The following is a 17,279-nucleotide window of genomic DNA, read 5'->3' on the forward strand; positions in this document are numbered from 1 at the left end:
CTTAGTGATTAAAAATAATGATCACTGCATTGAAGGCCTAATGACAAAAAAATGATCACTTCATTTGACGCATAGTGACAAAAAATAGTGGTCACTTAGTGATCTTCTCTATTCAAACCCACCTAAATGTCATGTGGGATGACTTTAACGAAACAATATGGTCATTGAAATACAAAATAAAAATAGGTCCAGTGACCACAAAAAATGGGGACTAGCTTTGTATACTTACTTTTAACGGGAAAAATATACGGTCAAAATAACCTTAAAAATTTACCAACATATAGTTACTTTTAATGGCAATACATGTCATCAAACCACAAGGGTAAGAATGTAAAATACAAGTGGCAATACAATTATACAAGACACGCTCACACGCAGACCATTTTTCACGTATAAACGGATGCAAACCAAGTGGCAATACAATTATACAAGACACGCTCACACGCAGACCATTTTTCACATATAAACGAATGCAAACCAATCTCTCCCATCGTTTCACCGTTGTTCTCATCCACCATCTGTAAGCCCTAAACCTTCCCCAATCTCCAATTCATCATCACCAAATCCAATTTCTATTACCTAGGGTTTTTGTGTCAGCCGAGATTTTCAAGGATGTTCGGCGACCAACATTATCTATACCCAACTCATCACATTATAAAAAAAGTCCGAGAAGAATTCATCAAAAATCGTCATCCTGGCAAAAGCCTTACTTCTTACTTACGACAATGTTTGTCCCTACGCCCCCTTCCACCTACTGGCGCCGCCACCTCCTTCCCCACATCCTCCGGTATCTCTTTCTCTCTATCTCAATCATTTTCCCCTTGTGATTTCATCGATTGAATGAGATTTTGAAAGAAGGTTACATGGATAGTTGAATGTATGTTCTTATGATCAGCATCTTAGGGATACAGTTCATCTTCTCCTCCATTCAATAGAATGAGCACAACAGCTGTTCGATGAAATGCTTATATGAATTGGAAGTGCATTTTGAATATATCTATCTCCAATTGTTCATAATTGGTGAGCTCTCTCTCTCTCTCTCTCTCTCTCTCTCTCTCTCTCTTTCTCCAATTTGTTTTAATCAGTCCAGGTGTAACAAACTCATCCTAATTGTGCATTAATGAAGTTTCTTACCATGTTATGGATATAATTCATTGGGTAAAGAAATTGCAGATTACTGACTCTTTGAAGAAAGCTAAAATTTAAAAAGCTCATGTTTGAATCTTTTTATGGAGTCTGGGAAGTCGTTCACTTTGTGCCAGCTGGAAGCTTGGTCAGCTGAGTATAAGGTTAGGAGAGGTGCTACGCGGACTCTTGAGGTGGAGGAAATTGATAAAAATGATGACAGTTGTGGGCTGGGTGGTGATGGTGGTGAGTTGATTTGCTGTGATAATTTCCCCTCAACTTTTCATCTAACATGCTTATGTGTACAGGTGTGTATATGTGTCTTGATTTCCTTTCATTTATATTTTTACTTTCATAATCCTTTTGTCTTTATTTTTGGTTAATTTATTTGGCTATTTGTATCCCATTTTATGTGTCTTGTTTTTTCCAAGAGCTAACTAAAGGCAATTGGTATTGTTCAAAGTGCTCTTGTTGGATTTGTGGGAATGTGGTTAATGATAACGAGGCTTCAAGTTTGGATGGCCTGAAATGTTTGCAATGTGAACATAAATGTAAATTTTAATATAAAATCATTTATTCTTTCTTGTCAATATCTAAAATTAAAACAAATTGGTTAAATACATCAACATTTTATTTACAGACCATGAGGAATGTCATGGAGAAACCAAAATAGAAAGAGAATTGATGTGGTTCTGTGGGAAAGCTGCAAGGAGGTAAGAATCGAAATCGAATTAGAATTGGAATCTGTGAATTTATTTGACATTATTAATAAATTTTGAAGTTGGTCTTTTATAGATTTATTCCGGGCTTCATTTCCAGATTGGAATTATGAATTCCATTTCCGATGGTTTCTCGTGGACCCTTCTGAAATGCATACATGGCGACCAAAAGTTTCATGCCGGATTGGTTGCTTTGAAAGCTTAATGCAAGTTGAAACTAGCAGTTGCACTTACAATTATGGAGGACTGTTTTCTTCCCATGGTGGATCCAAGAACAAGCATTGGTATGATCCTACATGTTTTATACAATTGGGGGTGAACACTATTACCATTTCATGAATTTTTTTCACTAATTAACACAACCTTTTGGTGATAATTATTTCGTTTGATTTTTTTTCAGATCAGAATTTGCAAGTCTGAACTATGAGGGGTTCTATACAGTGATCTTGGAGAAAAATGACGTAATACTTTGTGTAGCATCATTAATGTATACAAATTGGTGATATTTTCTAGCATTGAATAGTAAATGGCCATTTTGCCCTTTGACCTTTTTAACCCTATGTTTGAAATTTGTGTTCAAGATTCATGGGGTAAATGTTGCGGAGATGCCTTTAATTTCAACATGCAGCAAATATCGGTGTCAGGGAATATGTAGGCATCTCACGAATGCTATTGAAGAGGTAATCTTTTCATATTAATTTATTCGACATAAAAGTTTTTATATTAAATCTTGCTAAATTCTAGAGATAATTACAAAAAATTTTATTTGTTTAGTCCATGGGTTGTTAAATCTAACTACTCACGATGTTGGTCTTATTAACAAGACCATTTTACTTTGGACCAAACCCCCAAAAAAAACATATACCACATGGGTCAAATTCGTAATTCATTCATAATATCATTATTAAATTATTTTCTAAGTTATAACATATTTTATTCTATAATATAATTTTTTTAGTCAAAAGAAAATAAAATATGACATTGACTATTAACATTGTTTATTTATTTTTACCAAATAAATTATTTGTACATTAGAAGAAGATACTTTATAATTTTGAAAATAAAATACGTGATAATTTATGATTGGTTGACAAAAACATTTTTTTAATTTCTTTTAAACATATATACTTCAGAATAAAATAATACAGTACGTTATAATTTAGAAAATAACACATGTTTTATTTTCTATTAACTAGATAAATATTTACACATTATAATTTAGAAAAAGCAATACGTGATAATTTAGAAAATAATTTAATCAAAAAATTACAATTGTATTACAGATCTAGTCTACTGCAAAATAGTTACTTTAATAAAACTGAAGGCCAAATAGTTCGATTTAGCAATCAACCTAGGGACCAAAACTGTTGGATTAGTGTCTAAGTCTATAACTATTTTGGTATGTACTTGACCCGATGGTGCATGGTCCTTTTGGGTTGCCTTCACCAAAGCAACTTGATTGGAGAAATGAATAAAGAGAGAGAGGATAATATGATTTATTAATATGTTATAAGAATAATATATTAAAGGAGAAATCATATTTGTTTAATTAATATTGGTCAATAATTAATTAAGAATTAGTTTTGTGATCAAATGTAATTAATTAAACTAGAGGGGCTGATTTGTAATTATGTGATAGTTACAAAATAAGGTAAGGATTATCTTATTTATATGGTGGACGAATTTAAGGTTGGAAAGCCTTAGAATTCGAGTATGATAAGGATTCAAGGATTATCTTATTGGTTGCTTAATGGATAATCAACTAGATAAGGATAATGACTGAAACCCTATCTCTACAGCTATATAAACACCCCTAGGGTCATGAATTCGTGTATCCCTTCCCAAGAGGTCCTAGATACAAATTCTAAACCTCTCACCTCTCTCTTTATACCTTCTCCATTTGCTTATGGTGTTTGTGAACCATTAGAGGAGTGACACTTGCGACTCTAAGCATTCCAAAGTCAATTCAAGGAGATTTGGGATTGTTATTGCTACATAACAATCAATGTATGTTCTTAAACCTAATTATATGTTAATGTCGATTTCCATATGTTAGAATTAGGGTTTATAGTCTTGGATTTGAAGCATGTACAATAGAGAAACCTAGATCCAAGCTTTAGGGTTTGTATGAGCACATAGGATGTCTTATGACCAAAACCCATCAGTGGTATCAGAGCCTAGCTTGGTTTCAATTGTATTGATGCATTGTATAACTGAAAAATTCGATTTTTTGGATTGTGGAGGCTGGACTCGCCGAGTCCATGGCTGAACTCGCCGAGTCCATGCAGACTCGACGAGTCCATGCCTGACTCGACGAGTCAACTCGTCAGATAATGCTTATCTCGGGATTTCTTGCTGTTTTGGCATATGGATAATTACCTTATCATGTTAGATCAATATAAATCCGACTTTATGATATATATGACTATATTCTTGATCTAATTAAAGATAATTATCAATTAACAAGATAATTGTTTCCTTATAAGATAATTGATTAATTATTTTGAGTAAATTGATAAATTGTTTTGCAAGAAATCATTAAACAAATCAAATATGGATAATTATGTAACTAAATGTTAGTTTAGATTATTTGTTATTTGATCTTTGTTGTTATGAAAAGTTTCATATTTTCCCCTTTAGGTTTTATAGTTTAAATTTGAACCCAAAAGTTTTAAAGTTTTGAAATTTAAATAGTTAAAACACTAATGTTTTGAAATGTTTCAAAACTTGCCATCAAGTTTTGGAATTTAAAAGTTGATTAAAAGTTTAATTAGAAATGTTAAATTCTAAAACCCTAGTAATGTTTTGAAAAGTTCAAATCACACCCTTATGGTTTTATTAATTAACTAAGGAGTATAATTAAAAGAGATTTAATAAATCCATAAAGGTTTAGGTTAACCTTTTAATTGAATTAAAAGTGTAATTGTTAAAGTTAACCATATAGTATTTTAAAAGTATAAAATACACCCTATACTATATATAACATTAAAAGTCTAACATTATATATATGTATGAGTAAAAGTCAGTTTTACCGTTAGTAGGCCTCATTCACGAAGCTGGTCTATAAGGGGTGTTTAAGAAAATTTCCTATAAAATGGAGATTGAATGGGTATCCACTCTTACCCACCGCACTCTTGACTAGTGGAGGGTCGTTAGCCGAACGGGTAGGATAGGATGAAACCTTCCATTATAAGTATAATGAAATACCAAGTAACTAATTGTTTTTTAAATTCCCAATCTTAGTTACTTAGGCAAAGTGAATTGATGCAATTCCATGAAATTACACTTTGTGCCCTTGCGAAGACGTTAGTGGAGCGTGTGTGGTTTACCGGCACACTAAATGGTTCTAAGCAAAGGTAGCAAAGGGTGACTCAATGTTTGTCATAGTTCGGTGGAGCGTGTGTGGTTTACCGGCACATCGAATAGGTGATTGTAACATGTGAGGGCACCATGTAGTTTGCATGGTTATTCACACCCGCTTTGTGATCCTCGGCATCCCAGTCACAAACAAGAGGGGCATATCGATATTTAAACATGCCATTGAAATGTTCAATGAATCTCAAAGGATCTAGGAGTTTTCATAGATTTAAAACTTAAATTTTTTTTTTCGTTTTTCATGGTGGAAACTAGTGAATCGTCATTCACTTACCTTCAAATGTTCTTCAATTTGGGTTACGACATCCCTCTCCCGAGTTGTAGAATATTGTATTGGGTCCTAGCCTTGGAATTTCATTTGGGTGATTTACCAAGGACTCAATCAATCAACTAACTTGAATTCGTTTTTCTCCCGATGTCAAAGTTCGACAACAATGGTCTTCTCAAATCCCGTGGAACAAGCATTCCACGTGAAGATGATATTCCACGATTCGATCGAGGAACAAGAAATCATGTTTCACTTCCTCCTCCTCCTCCAGTTATTCTCCCTAACCCACAAGATTGTAAAATTGAAAGGTTCAATATCACTCAAGCCCTTTTGGCAAGTATACATAAAGAGGGCAAGTCGGTGTGTGCACACGTCTTAGCGATGAAGTCACACATTGATATATTAAGAATGATGGGATCCGTTGTCGGTGAAGCGATGGCTGTTGATTGGCTTCTTCAGTCACTTCCTAACTCATATAGTGAGTTCGTAAGAGAGTACTATATGATGAACCGCGACGTGACCCTTATGGATCTTACCTATATGCTTATTGCTGCTGAATCAGCAATAGTTTGGCGCAATAGAAAAGCAAAGTTGCTTGGTGAATCTGCCTTCAAGACCTCTATGGATATAGACAATGGAAATGAAAGACATGCAATGATCAAAAATTTTGATCATAAGAGAAAGGCGATGTCTAAGGTAGTTCCATGTGTTGTTCCAAAAGAGTCAATTTGCTTTTATTGCCAAAAGAAGGGGCATTGGAGTCGAAGTTGCCCTATTTACCTAAGAGATCTAAGAGATGGGAGAGTCAAAAGTATGACTACGATTTAGGTAAGAATCCACTATCTAACTCCATTAAGTTCCTATTCATTGATTCTTAATACATGATGTGATAAGATTGCATTTGAATGTTTTGAAGGATCGGTGAAAAGAAAGGAAGCTTGATGAGAGAGCAAGATGAATCTAATCACAAGAGATGGATCTTGATCACATGGACTTGAAGATTGGATTTTGAGCTTAGATAGTTATGATTGAGTTGTTAGAAATTCTTCATTTTTACATAGTTTTCAATGGATTGTAAGGACAAATGTTTTTCCGCTGCTTTTAAAATAAATTTTGACTCACTTATTTATTTGTTTACTTCCTTGCAATGAAATCATTATGTGAAAATTGATGTTTGCATATTTCTACAACGAATGGATATGATTCTTAGTTATGTTATTTATGGAAATGTCGAGAATTTACCAAATAGGGAGAGTTTCTCATTGCCCAAGTTTCAATTGGACAGAAACTTGGAATCACGCAACTTGGTTGCATGATGAATGAGAAATTTCATATTTGGAAATTAGACAAATTCGTTGACAAAGTGTCAATTGAAGGACTAGGAGATCGAGTACACAAAGTTGTGTGTTGATCAAGTTCACCATAAGAGTAACAAAGATATTCATCATGATTTACTAAAGGCTTAGTAAATATGATTACACTTACAAGATTAAGTGTAATTTTGAATTGATTAAAGGGTTTAGATCAATAGCAAAACGAATAAGAAGAATCAAGTAGGCAGAAAGATAAGAGTTTCTCCATTCTAAGAAGAAGGGAGAGTAGCTTTTATGCTTTATGATAGGTCTTAATGATTAAGAACCATATCTCAATTGATCCTCCAAGTGAGTCTTGGTACAATTGTATGTCCAAGAAGAGGAATCAAAGATTGAAGAAATGGTCAAATCAAGAAAATCAATCATACTTCGTTCCAAAACAAGTCTTAAAGTCAAGATTGTTACATTGAGTGAATAGTATTAAGAAGGTTTATAACATTCATCAATTGTGGAAAATTGTGATGTCTTGAATAAGGCAAAGACCAACTAAGACCAATTTATGAAGTGTTTTGATAAAAGCTACACTAATTCTTGAATATTTAGTTGTCAACAAATGTTTATTGACAAGAGAATCTTATATGTCAAGGATTCAGTGGGAGTCTTAATGATCTTGAAAGGTTTCAAGAACAAATCAAATAAACCTTATCGATCATCACTAGCACACGAGTTGAGGTTAACAACCTATCGTAAAGACATTATTTTGTTTCTGTGCCAATCCAATCGAGTTAATTATGCATGTGAGTCCTATGAGTTCTCATTTGAATGCATAAAAGGCAAGGACCTTGATCAATGGAAAGTACATTGATAGGAAAAGGTGAGCTGCTTAACTACTTGGAAGACGTGGTGGACAATTGTGCTACCATAAGGCAAGAAATCAAGATTAAGGAAGTTCGATCCATATGAGTTTGAATTTTTCGTAAACTTTGTTTTTTTTTTTTAACAAATTCACATGGATAGGAACACATACACCATTTAAATCTAAGTGTCATAAGATTTCCTCCTTCATGAAAATGATTGTGAGGAAATGCTTTCACTAAGAAAGATTTTAAAAGATAGTGATTGTAAAATTGCATTCTCGAATTCGATCATGGTTACGGCATCCCTTTCCATAATTTGAATTGTGAGGTTTGGAAATTAGTCTTAATTGTTAAGACACACATATGAACTATCTAAGGCAAAAGTGTATAAATTCAAGAAGCCTTGATAAAAGATTATCAAAGCACTAAGTATTAGAAACATGAACTTAAGAAATTCAATAAGTATTGTTTTTCTGAAAGTTAAGATGTTTATGAATACATGTCGAAGCTAGTGGGAGCATAAGTGTTATGTTTTATAATAATCATCGTGATAGTGGGAGCATAAATGTTATGATTGTATGATTATTAAGGCACGTATTGCATAGTTGGCAATATTAATTATAGAAAACAAGAGTCATACTTTGCAAAGTTGTAAGAGTTGAAAGGTTGTTTTGCTATAATTAAGGGAGAGAATATTATGCTTCATTTCAAATCTAAAGGATTAGGTTGTGGAATGTTAATAAATTTAGTCAAGGGTACATAGTGTGTTCTTAAAGTTTCGATTATGATTACGACATTCCTCTTCACAATTCGAATTTTGAGAACATAGCAAATAAAACATTGTGCGTCGTGTCCCATACGCTTCGGGTATAGGATGGATTGCAAATGCTTTAATGTTTGACCATTCTAAAATTTTCCAAATGTCTAGTGCATTTAGAGGGAAAAGGGACTAGAATCGGTTTTGACTAAAATAATTAAACAACTATCAAAGGACAATCCAAAGTTCGACGAGGATTGGTCGCTTGTGTGTAGTTGGAAGTATAGTATTGGAAATTATGGAAATGTTTCCATATTGGATGGACAATATCGACATCATTACGAATAGATAAGATTCTATTAAGAAATGAGTTGTCTTATGGAAAATATGGAAGCGTGTCCATATTAGGAAGTAAATATTGAAAATCTATGTCTAGATTAGAAACTTTTATGCAAAAGGATGTTCAAAGGAATGTACTTTGAGTGAGAGACATCATATCTAAGGAATTGTCTTGTAACAATCTCCGATAGAGGACTTTGTAATATCATTGGCAATAGTCTTTGAGACTTTGGTGCAGTGACATTACAAAAGGATCGTTGCATAAAGTGTTAGAATTTAGTATATTCTATAAGTAACAAGAATTTGATATTCTTACACTTAAGAAAATGGATTTGGAGTTGTAAAATGAGAATGATTGGAAATGTGTTCAATTTGTCTATTTCACAAAAGTAAGAACCATAGGTAAACATTGTGTGCATGCTAGGAGCATGGGACAAGTGTAATGATTCAAGTAAAAAGTTGATTACCCGAAACGACAAATAATGAGTAATCGATATGGTGATAAATAAAACGTGTTTTGTTTATACTCAAAGGTTTGAGGCCATATGGGATTAGTATTATTCTTGTCTTTCACTTTGCATGTTTTGACTTCCAGAATAATTGAGTTTATTAAGAATAATCGAATTATTCAAATGGGGCCACAGTCGTTCATATGTCGGAAGTAGATATGAATGAAGACTGTCATGAATTGGTGTGTGGATTGTCTAGAAAAGTATTAGACATAAGCAAATGTTTGCTGCAACGTTCATGAGTGCTTATGAATATGATTTGAGCATTGGATTAAACCCACGCTCACTTGGATCACTCCATGAATTGTATTACGAGTGATTGGTGAGACGATAACATCTTATATTCTTGAAACCGAGATGTGTGAGTTGTATCTTGCGAATCGGTTGCACATTGATAATATGTAAACGCACCAGTAACTTGGTGTTATAAAATATATTATTGTGTGTAATTCGGTGAGTGAGTGCAAGCGAGCATTGTATCAAAGTTTATCCGTTCCTTTTATCCAAGGTAGGATAGAAGCGATATCTTTGGGCCCCTCGATGGTTTAGTGATGACATACGTAAATGCTCGGCCAGGCTAGGGCTAATTTGATTTGTTCAGTTAGTATGTCGTCATAAATCGGAAATCGAGATATAGTACAAAGAGAATGATTTGAAATCATATCTCATACGATATCTAGAATGGAGGAATATATGATCCTTTATCTAAGGACACGCGTATCTGATATGATCAGAGTTGACAGCGGCTTTGGAAAGCTACGATTGCAGATCAGGATCTGAAGTCATATGCAGAATAGTTATTAGACTTATCCAAGTGGGAGACTGTTGGATTAGTGTCTAAGTCCATAACTATTTTGGTATGTACTTGACCCGATGGTGCATGGTCATTTTGGGTTGCCTTCACCAAAGCAACTTGATTGGAGAAATGAATAAAGAGAGAGAGGATAATATGATTTATTAATATGTTATAAGAATAATATATTAAAGGAGAAATCATATTTGTTTAATTAATATTGGTCAATAATTAATTAAGAATTAGTTTTGTGATCAAATGTAATTAATTAAACTAGAGGGGTTGATTTGTAATTATGTGATAGTTACAAAATAAGGTAAGGATTATCTTATTTATATGGTGGATGAATTTAAGGTTGGAAAGCCTTAGAATTCGAGTATGATAAGGATTCAAGGATTATCTTATTGGTTGCTTAATGGATAATCAACTAGATAAGGATAATGACTGAAACCCTATCTCTACACCTATATAAACACCCCTAAGGTCATGAATTCGTGTATCCCTTCCCAAGAGGTCCTAGATACGAATTCTAAACCTCTCACCTCTCTCTTTATACCTTCTCCATTTGCTTATGGTGTTTGTGAACCATTAGAGGAGTGACACTTGTGACTCTAAGCATTCCAAAGTCAATTCAAGGAGATTTGGGATTGTTATTGCTACATAACAATCAAGGTATGTTCTTAAACCTAATTATATGTTAATGTAGATTTCCATATGTTAGAATTAGGGTTTATAGTCTTGGATTCGAAGCATGTACAATAGAGAAACCTAGATCCAAGCTTTAGGGTTTGTATGAGCACATAGGATGTCTTATGACCAAAACCCATCAAAAACAGCAAGCGACCAAATTTGTTATTCGTTTTGCATAAACTCTTGTAAAATGAAAATTATGATTTTCAGATGCTCAAGTCAATCAAGGTTGAGAAGCTGGTGGTATCTGTGATCCCCAGTTTGGTTGACATGTGGAGGAATGGATTTGGATTCACAGCCTTGGAATCCCATGAAAAAAAGAGCCTCACAAAAAATAGTTCTTTTCCTACAGGTTGGTTTTTTTGTTAAATGCCTGAGTTTCAAAGAAGGGTTAGAAATTTTCAAATTGATGTTGACCAAAATGCTAGTGATGAAGGAGAAAAGATTTCACTGCTACTAGAAAAAACTACATAACCACCATTTCATGTGCAAAAGACAAGAATGACCTTCTCATTAAACAGAAAACCTAAATGATTTCATTTTGTAGGCAAGTAGGCAGTTAAATATGCAAAAGTCAATTAAAATGGCCTTAGAGGAAACTAGTCACAAGGCCTCCCCACAATCTATATCACATTCTTTTGTAACTATTATTTGTGTACAATTTATAAAATGAGTAAGCCAGATAGAACTGGAGTATGTAGTGTTTTTGGAAATCTGTTTTGGTGGTTGTTGTTCTTAACTATGTTCTATGGTTCATATGATGTTCTAGCCATTTCAGTATTGTATATCGTAGGTTCGCTTAAAGTTACTTAAATTGGTTAAATAAAAGAAATTGCAATAAACATCAGTGACTTTTTTTTACCGAATTGGATAAATTAGTGACGACTTTTTATGGTCTCTAGTTGGATAAGCTAGTGACAACTTTCTATGGTCACAAATTGGATGAGAGTGACAACTTTTTATGGTCACTAATTAGATAAACTCATGACGACTTTCTATGGTCAGTAATCGCATAAGAGAGTGACGACCATTTATGGTCACTAATTAGACAAAACAGTGACAACTTTCATTTATTAGTGACAACATTTAGTGACGAAACCCCTCGTCACAAATTTAGTGACCATTATATTTTGGTCACTATTTAGTGACCGCTTTTATATTTTGGTCACTAATCGGTTTTTGTGATGGACCTATAGTGACCACAAGTGACGACCAAAACTTTGGTCACTAAATGATGTAGTGACGACACCTTCAATTGTTAGTGACCATTTCGTTTTCGTCACTAATTGGCATTTTTTTTGTAGTGAAAACTTTTATTTAGACTCATATTGATTACTCATTATTAATTGTTTAATGTTTCAGCTAATCAACTTATTACTTGAATTAGAACAATAGTTGTCCCATGCTCCGAGCATGCACACTATGTTTCCTATGACCCATACTTTGTGAAATAGATCAATTGAAAACTCTTCCAATGATGCTCATTTCACAATTCCTTATCCTTATCATTAGTGTAAGAATACAAATTTCTTACCACTATTAGAATATGTTAGATTCTAACATTTTATGCAACGATCCTTTCGTAAAGTCATAGCACAAAAGTCACCATGCCTTGGCCAATAAAATTACTAAGTACTCTATCAAAAATTGTTAAAAAACAATTCTATAGATGCGATGTCTCTCACTCAAAGTACATTCCTTTGAACATCCTTTTTGCATAAAATTTTCTAATCTAGACATAAAATCTTAATTTCCAACTCCCAATATGGAAACATTTCCATATTTTCCATATGACAACTCATTCTTAATAGAATCTTGTATATTCATAATAATGTTGGTATGGTCCATCCAACACTATACTTCCAACTACTCACAAGCAACAAATCCTTGGTGAACCTTAGATCGTCCTTTGATAGTTGTTTAATAATTTCAGTCAAAAACTGTTCTAGTCCCTTTTCCCTTTTAATGCGCTAAGCATTTGGAAAATTTTAGAGAGATCAAACATTATAGCATATACAATCGATCTTATACCCAAAGCGTATGGGACACGATTCATAATGTCTTACATAAAGACATGATACTTTTCCATTCTTATGCTACAATATTTCTAATTGCCATGCTCTCACAATTTTGATTATGAAAAGGGATGCCGTAATCATAACCAAATTTTGAGAATGCAATTATCCTTTCCATATATAGAATTTCCCCATGTTGAATCATTTCAACACAACATTCATATATATATATATATATATATATATATATATATATATATATATATATATATATATATATATATATATATATATATATATATTTGACTAAATTTGATTAAAATTCCACAATCTAAGCCTTTAGATTTTCAACGAAGTATAATATTCTCTCCCTTAATTATAGCAAAACAACTTTTCAATCCTTGCGACTTTGCAAAGTATAACTCTTGTTTTCTATAATTAATATTGCTAACTTGAAATACTTACCATAATAATCATGCTCCCACTAACATGATGATTATTTCTTTATTGGCATAACACTTATGCTCCCACTAGCTTTGAAATGTATTCAGAAAACAATGGAACTTCCAGAAGACAATGCTTATTGAATTCCTTAATTTCATATTTCTAATACCTGATGCTTTGATAAGCCTTTATCTAAGCTTCTTAACTTCATACACCTTTTCCTTAGAAATCTTACATGTGTGTCTAAAAAAATTTAGAGCTTATGTTACTAAGTCTCAAATGTTCAGACTAATTGCCAAATCTCACAATTCAAACTATGAAGAGGGATGTCGTAATCATAATCGAATTTGAGAATACAACTTACACAACTGTTATCTCCTTAAAATCTCTCTTAGTGAAAGCATTTCCTCACAACCATTATTATGAAGAAGAGAAACCTTATGACACTTAGATTTTATAACGTATGTGTTACTATACATCTAAATTTGTCATAACAATAATCATAAGACAATGTTTGTGACAAATCCAACTCATATGGATTGAACTTGTTTAATCTTAATTTTTTGCCTCATGGCAGCACGAGTGTCCACCATTGCTTCCAGGTTGTTAAGCAGCTCACCCTTACCAATCAATGTACTTTCCATTGATCAGGGTGCTTACCTTTATGCATTCAAATGAGAACTCATAGAACTCACATACATAGTTATCTCAAATGGAATGGCACAGAAACTCAAGTTGTGGGCTAGTGATGATCAACTAGGTTTATTCTTGAATTTATTCTTGAAACTTTTCAAGACATTTAAGACTCCCACTAACTCCTTGACATATAAGGTTCTCTTGTCAAGAAAAATTTGTTGACAAAACAAATATTCAAGAGTTAGTATAGCTTCTTATCAAGTTTAACACTTCACTCAATTGGTCCTAGTTGGTCTTTGTCTTATCCAAGACATCACAACTTACCAATTTCAAATGTACAAGAATAAGAAACTTTCTTATTCTACAATTGATAAGTGTTACAAACCTACTTAAGACTTTTCACTCAAGTCACAATCTTGACTCTAAGACTGGATATTGGAACGAAGTATGATTGACTTCTTGATTTAACCATTTCTTCAATTCTCGATTCCTCTTCTTAGACATGCAATTGCACTAAGACTCGCTTAGAGGATCAATTGAGACATGGCTCTTAATCCTTGAGACTTATAATAAAACACAATAAAAGGTACTCTCCATTCTTCTTAGAATAGAGAAACTTTTATTTTTTTGCCTACTTGATTCTTCTTATTTTTTCTGCTATTGATTGAAACTCTTTCAATCAACTCAGAATTATACTCAATCTTATAAGTATAACCATATTTACTAAACTTTAGTAAATCATGAAAAATATCTTTGTCACTCTTGTGGTAGACTTGATCAACGTACAACCTAGTGTACTCGATCTCCTAGTCCTTTAATTGACATTTTGTCAAAGAATTAGTCTAAATTTCCCAAATGTGAAAGTTTTTCATTCATCATACAATACACGTTGCATGATTCCAAGTTTCTATCCACTTGAAACTTGGGCGATGAGAAACTCTCCTTATTTGTTAAACTCTTGACACTTCTACAAATAACCTAATTAAGAATCAAATCCATTTTGCTAATAATAGAAATACACAAACATCAATTTTTTTCATACACGCCATTGTAAGGATAAATAAATAAGATAAAACTCAAAATTTATTTTATTGCGGAAAAACTTGTCCTTACAATGCAATTCAACTGAAAAACTATGCTATTACATATTTCTTAGCAATCTACCCTAACTCTTAAAGTAGCAGCTAAAAAAATTCGATCTTTGAATCCATGCGATCGAAATCCATTTCTCCGTGAAAAACTATGCTATTACATCTTCTTCCTTAATCTTCGTTTCTTTTCTTCGATCCTGCAAAACATCAAAATGGAATCTGTAACGCCCGTAGATCCGGGCTAGTCAATTTAGAGACGATAAGCATCAAAAATGACTTTTTTATGGAAGATTATTTAGAGGGATTAATCTTAACCAAGTTGTAGTATATGTCACAAGGTTTCCGTGCATATAAAGAACGCCAAAATCCGAGTTATAACGAAGAAGTTATGACCTGTCGAAGTTTTGCAACAGAACCGGCACGACCCAGCGTGACCAAGCGAGATAAATAGTGAATTTAAGGTAGATAGATATCTATCCTTAGTGATCTAAATGAGAATTGAAGATCTCATCGATAGTAGTGCAACGACGGAAAGACAGACGGAATCGGAGTTCAGATAAAGGAGTTATGAATTTCGAACGAAGTTTTCCTGTCCCGGCGTACTAAAAATATTACATAAGTAATATACTTATAATATATTAAAAATAAAGTCAAAATTAGCCAATGGAGTCTAAACGAGAGTTGTAGATCATAATCTCACCTTCGCGGCGATATAAAGAACGTCGAAAACGGATTTCGTATGCGAAAGTTATGAATTTCTGAAGTTCGGGGCGCGAAACCCCAAAACTGTCAGAGACCACGACGTGGCAAGTGTCCTGACACCTCCGGGAGTCCCCCAGATACAACTTGGGATGACACATGCAGTGACGATCAAGCCCACGACGTGGCAAAAGGATCCCACGACGTGGCAAGGTATGGACCCGAACCTGGGTGATCTATCCATGACCAGGATGAAGCTTGGGTTGTCGTTTATTTGAGATAAGCATGGAATTGATGTTTTATATAGGTTTTAAATGAGTTAAACTGTATATGTATGTTATATCTACAAATATGTTGGGTAGAACATGGGTAGACGAATTAGTTGGGGTGTGATGACGGATGAGTTTGAGTATGAGACGAAGGATGAACCTTGGTAGCTATGGATTTAGTACTGTATAGATGAACCTTGGTAGCTATGGATTTAGTACCGTATAGACAAACGTTGGTAGCTATGGACTTAGTACCTACACCGGTAGCTATGGATTTAGTACTGTTAGATAAACGTTGGTAGCTATGGACTTAGTACCTACACCGGTAGCTATGGATTTAGTACTCGGTGAATGAACCATAGCAACTATGGAATTAGTGCTCTATGAAGGAGCCTTAGCAGCTATTGTCTTAGTGCCTAATACGGAGTGAACGAATAGATGATTCTTAGGGTAGACCCTTAAGATTAAGGAAGATAATGGGGATGGGTAATTGGGTTGATTGTTTGATGATTGAATATAATAATTATATTATTATGGGTTGAAAACCCTATATGCTCACCAGGCTCCCAAGCCTGACCCACTCAGTTTAATTGTATCACAGGTATCGATACGAAGCTGCTTTGCACTGAGAGATTAAAGGAGATGTAAATCACTAGAGTAAATGAATGTGTGTTCTGTTTATGCTTATGTGTCTGTATCGGAACATGACAACCCGAGGTTTTATTATTTAATGAAAATACATTCTCTTTGAGAAATGTTTTGATAAGTTTTTATCATATCTTGTTTTGGGAACAAATTCCGCAACCGTTTTCTTTAAACGATTACTCTGATTTTAAAAACAAAGCATAAACAAATCGGTCTTTTCTGGCCATGAAATTGGGGATGTCACAGAATCTTATCACATCATGTATTAAGAACCAAAAAATAGGAACTTACAAAGTTAGTTAATAGATTTTACCTGAAGTAGAGCCATACGTCTTGACTCTCCCATCTCTTAGATCTCTCAGGTAAACAGGACAGCTTCATCTCCAATGCCCCTTCTCTTGGCAATAAAACCAAATGGACTCCTTTGGCACATTACATGGGACAATCTCATGCTTAGTCCTTTCTGGACTTCCAATGTTGCCAGTGTCCATTGAATCTTAGGAGTTTGACTCACCAGACAAATTTGCTTGACCAACATGCCAAATCATTGTTGATTCAGCAGCTATAACCAAACAAGTGAGATCAATTAGGGTCACATCGTGTTCCAACATATAGTACTCTCTTACAAACTATCTATACGATTCAGGAAGTGACTGAAGAACCCAGTCAACAACCAACTCACCTGATATCTCGACACCCAACATCCTTAACCTGTCGATGTGTGACTTCATCTCT

The 17,279-nt window shown here is 33.8% G+C and overlaps 1 protein-coding gene across 1 annotated transcript; it reads left to right on the top strand.

Annotated features, from left to right (window-relative positions):
* The first annotated feature begins 1,229 nt into the window (after nt 1-1,229).
* On the top strand, nt 1,230-11,300 carry LOC145046640 (increased DNA methylation 1-like). The gene is made up of 8 exons (XM_078994925.1): nt 1,230-1,371; nt 1,557-1,655; nt 1,766-1,838; nt 1,907-2,092; nt 2,245-2,305; nt 2,426-2,524; nt 10,956-11,097; nt 11,293-11,300. The coding sequence occupies exons 1-8, from the start codon at nt 1,230-1,232 to the stop codon at nt 11,298-11,300; spliced, it is 810 nt and encodes a 269-aa protein (XP_078851051.1).
* The last annotated feature ends 5,979 nt before the right edge of the window (nt 11,301-17,279 follow it).

Source organism: Lactuca saligna, chromosome 5 (genome assembly GCF_052625555.1).
Source record: "Lactuca saligna cultivar CGN05327 chromosome 5, ASM5262555v1, whole genome shotgun sequence".
Lineage (NCBI taxonomy): Eukaryota > Viridiplantae > Streptophyta > Magnoliopsida > Asterales > Asteraceae > Lactuca > Lactuca saligna.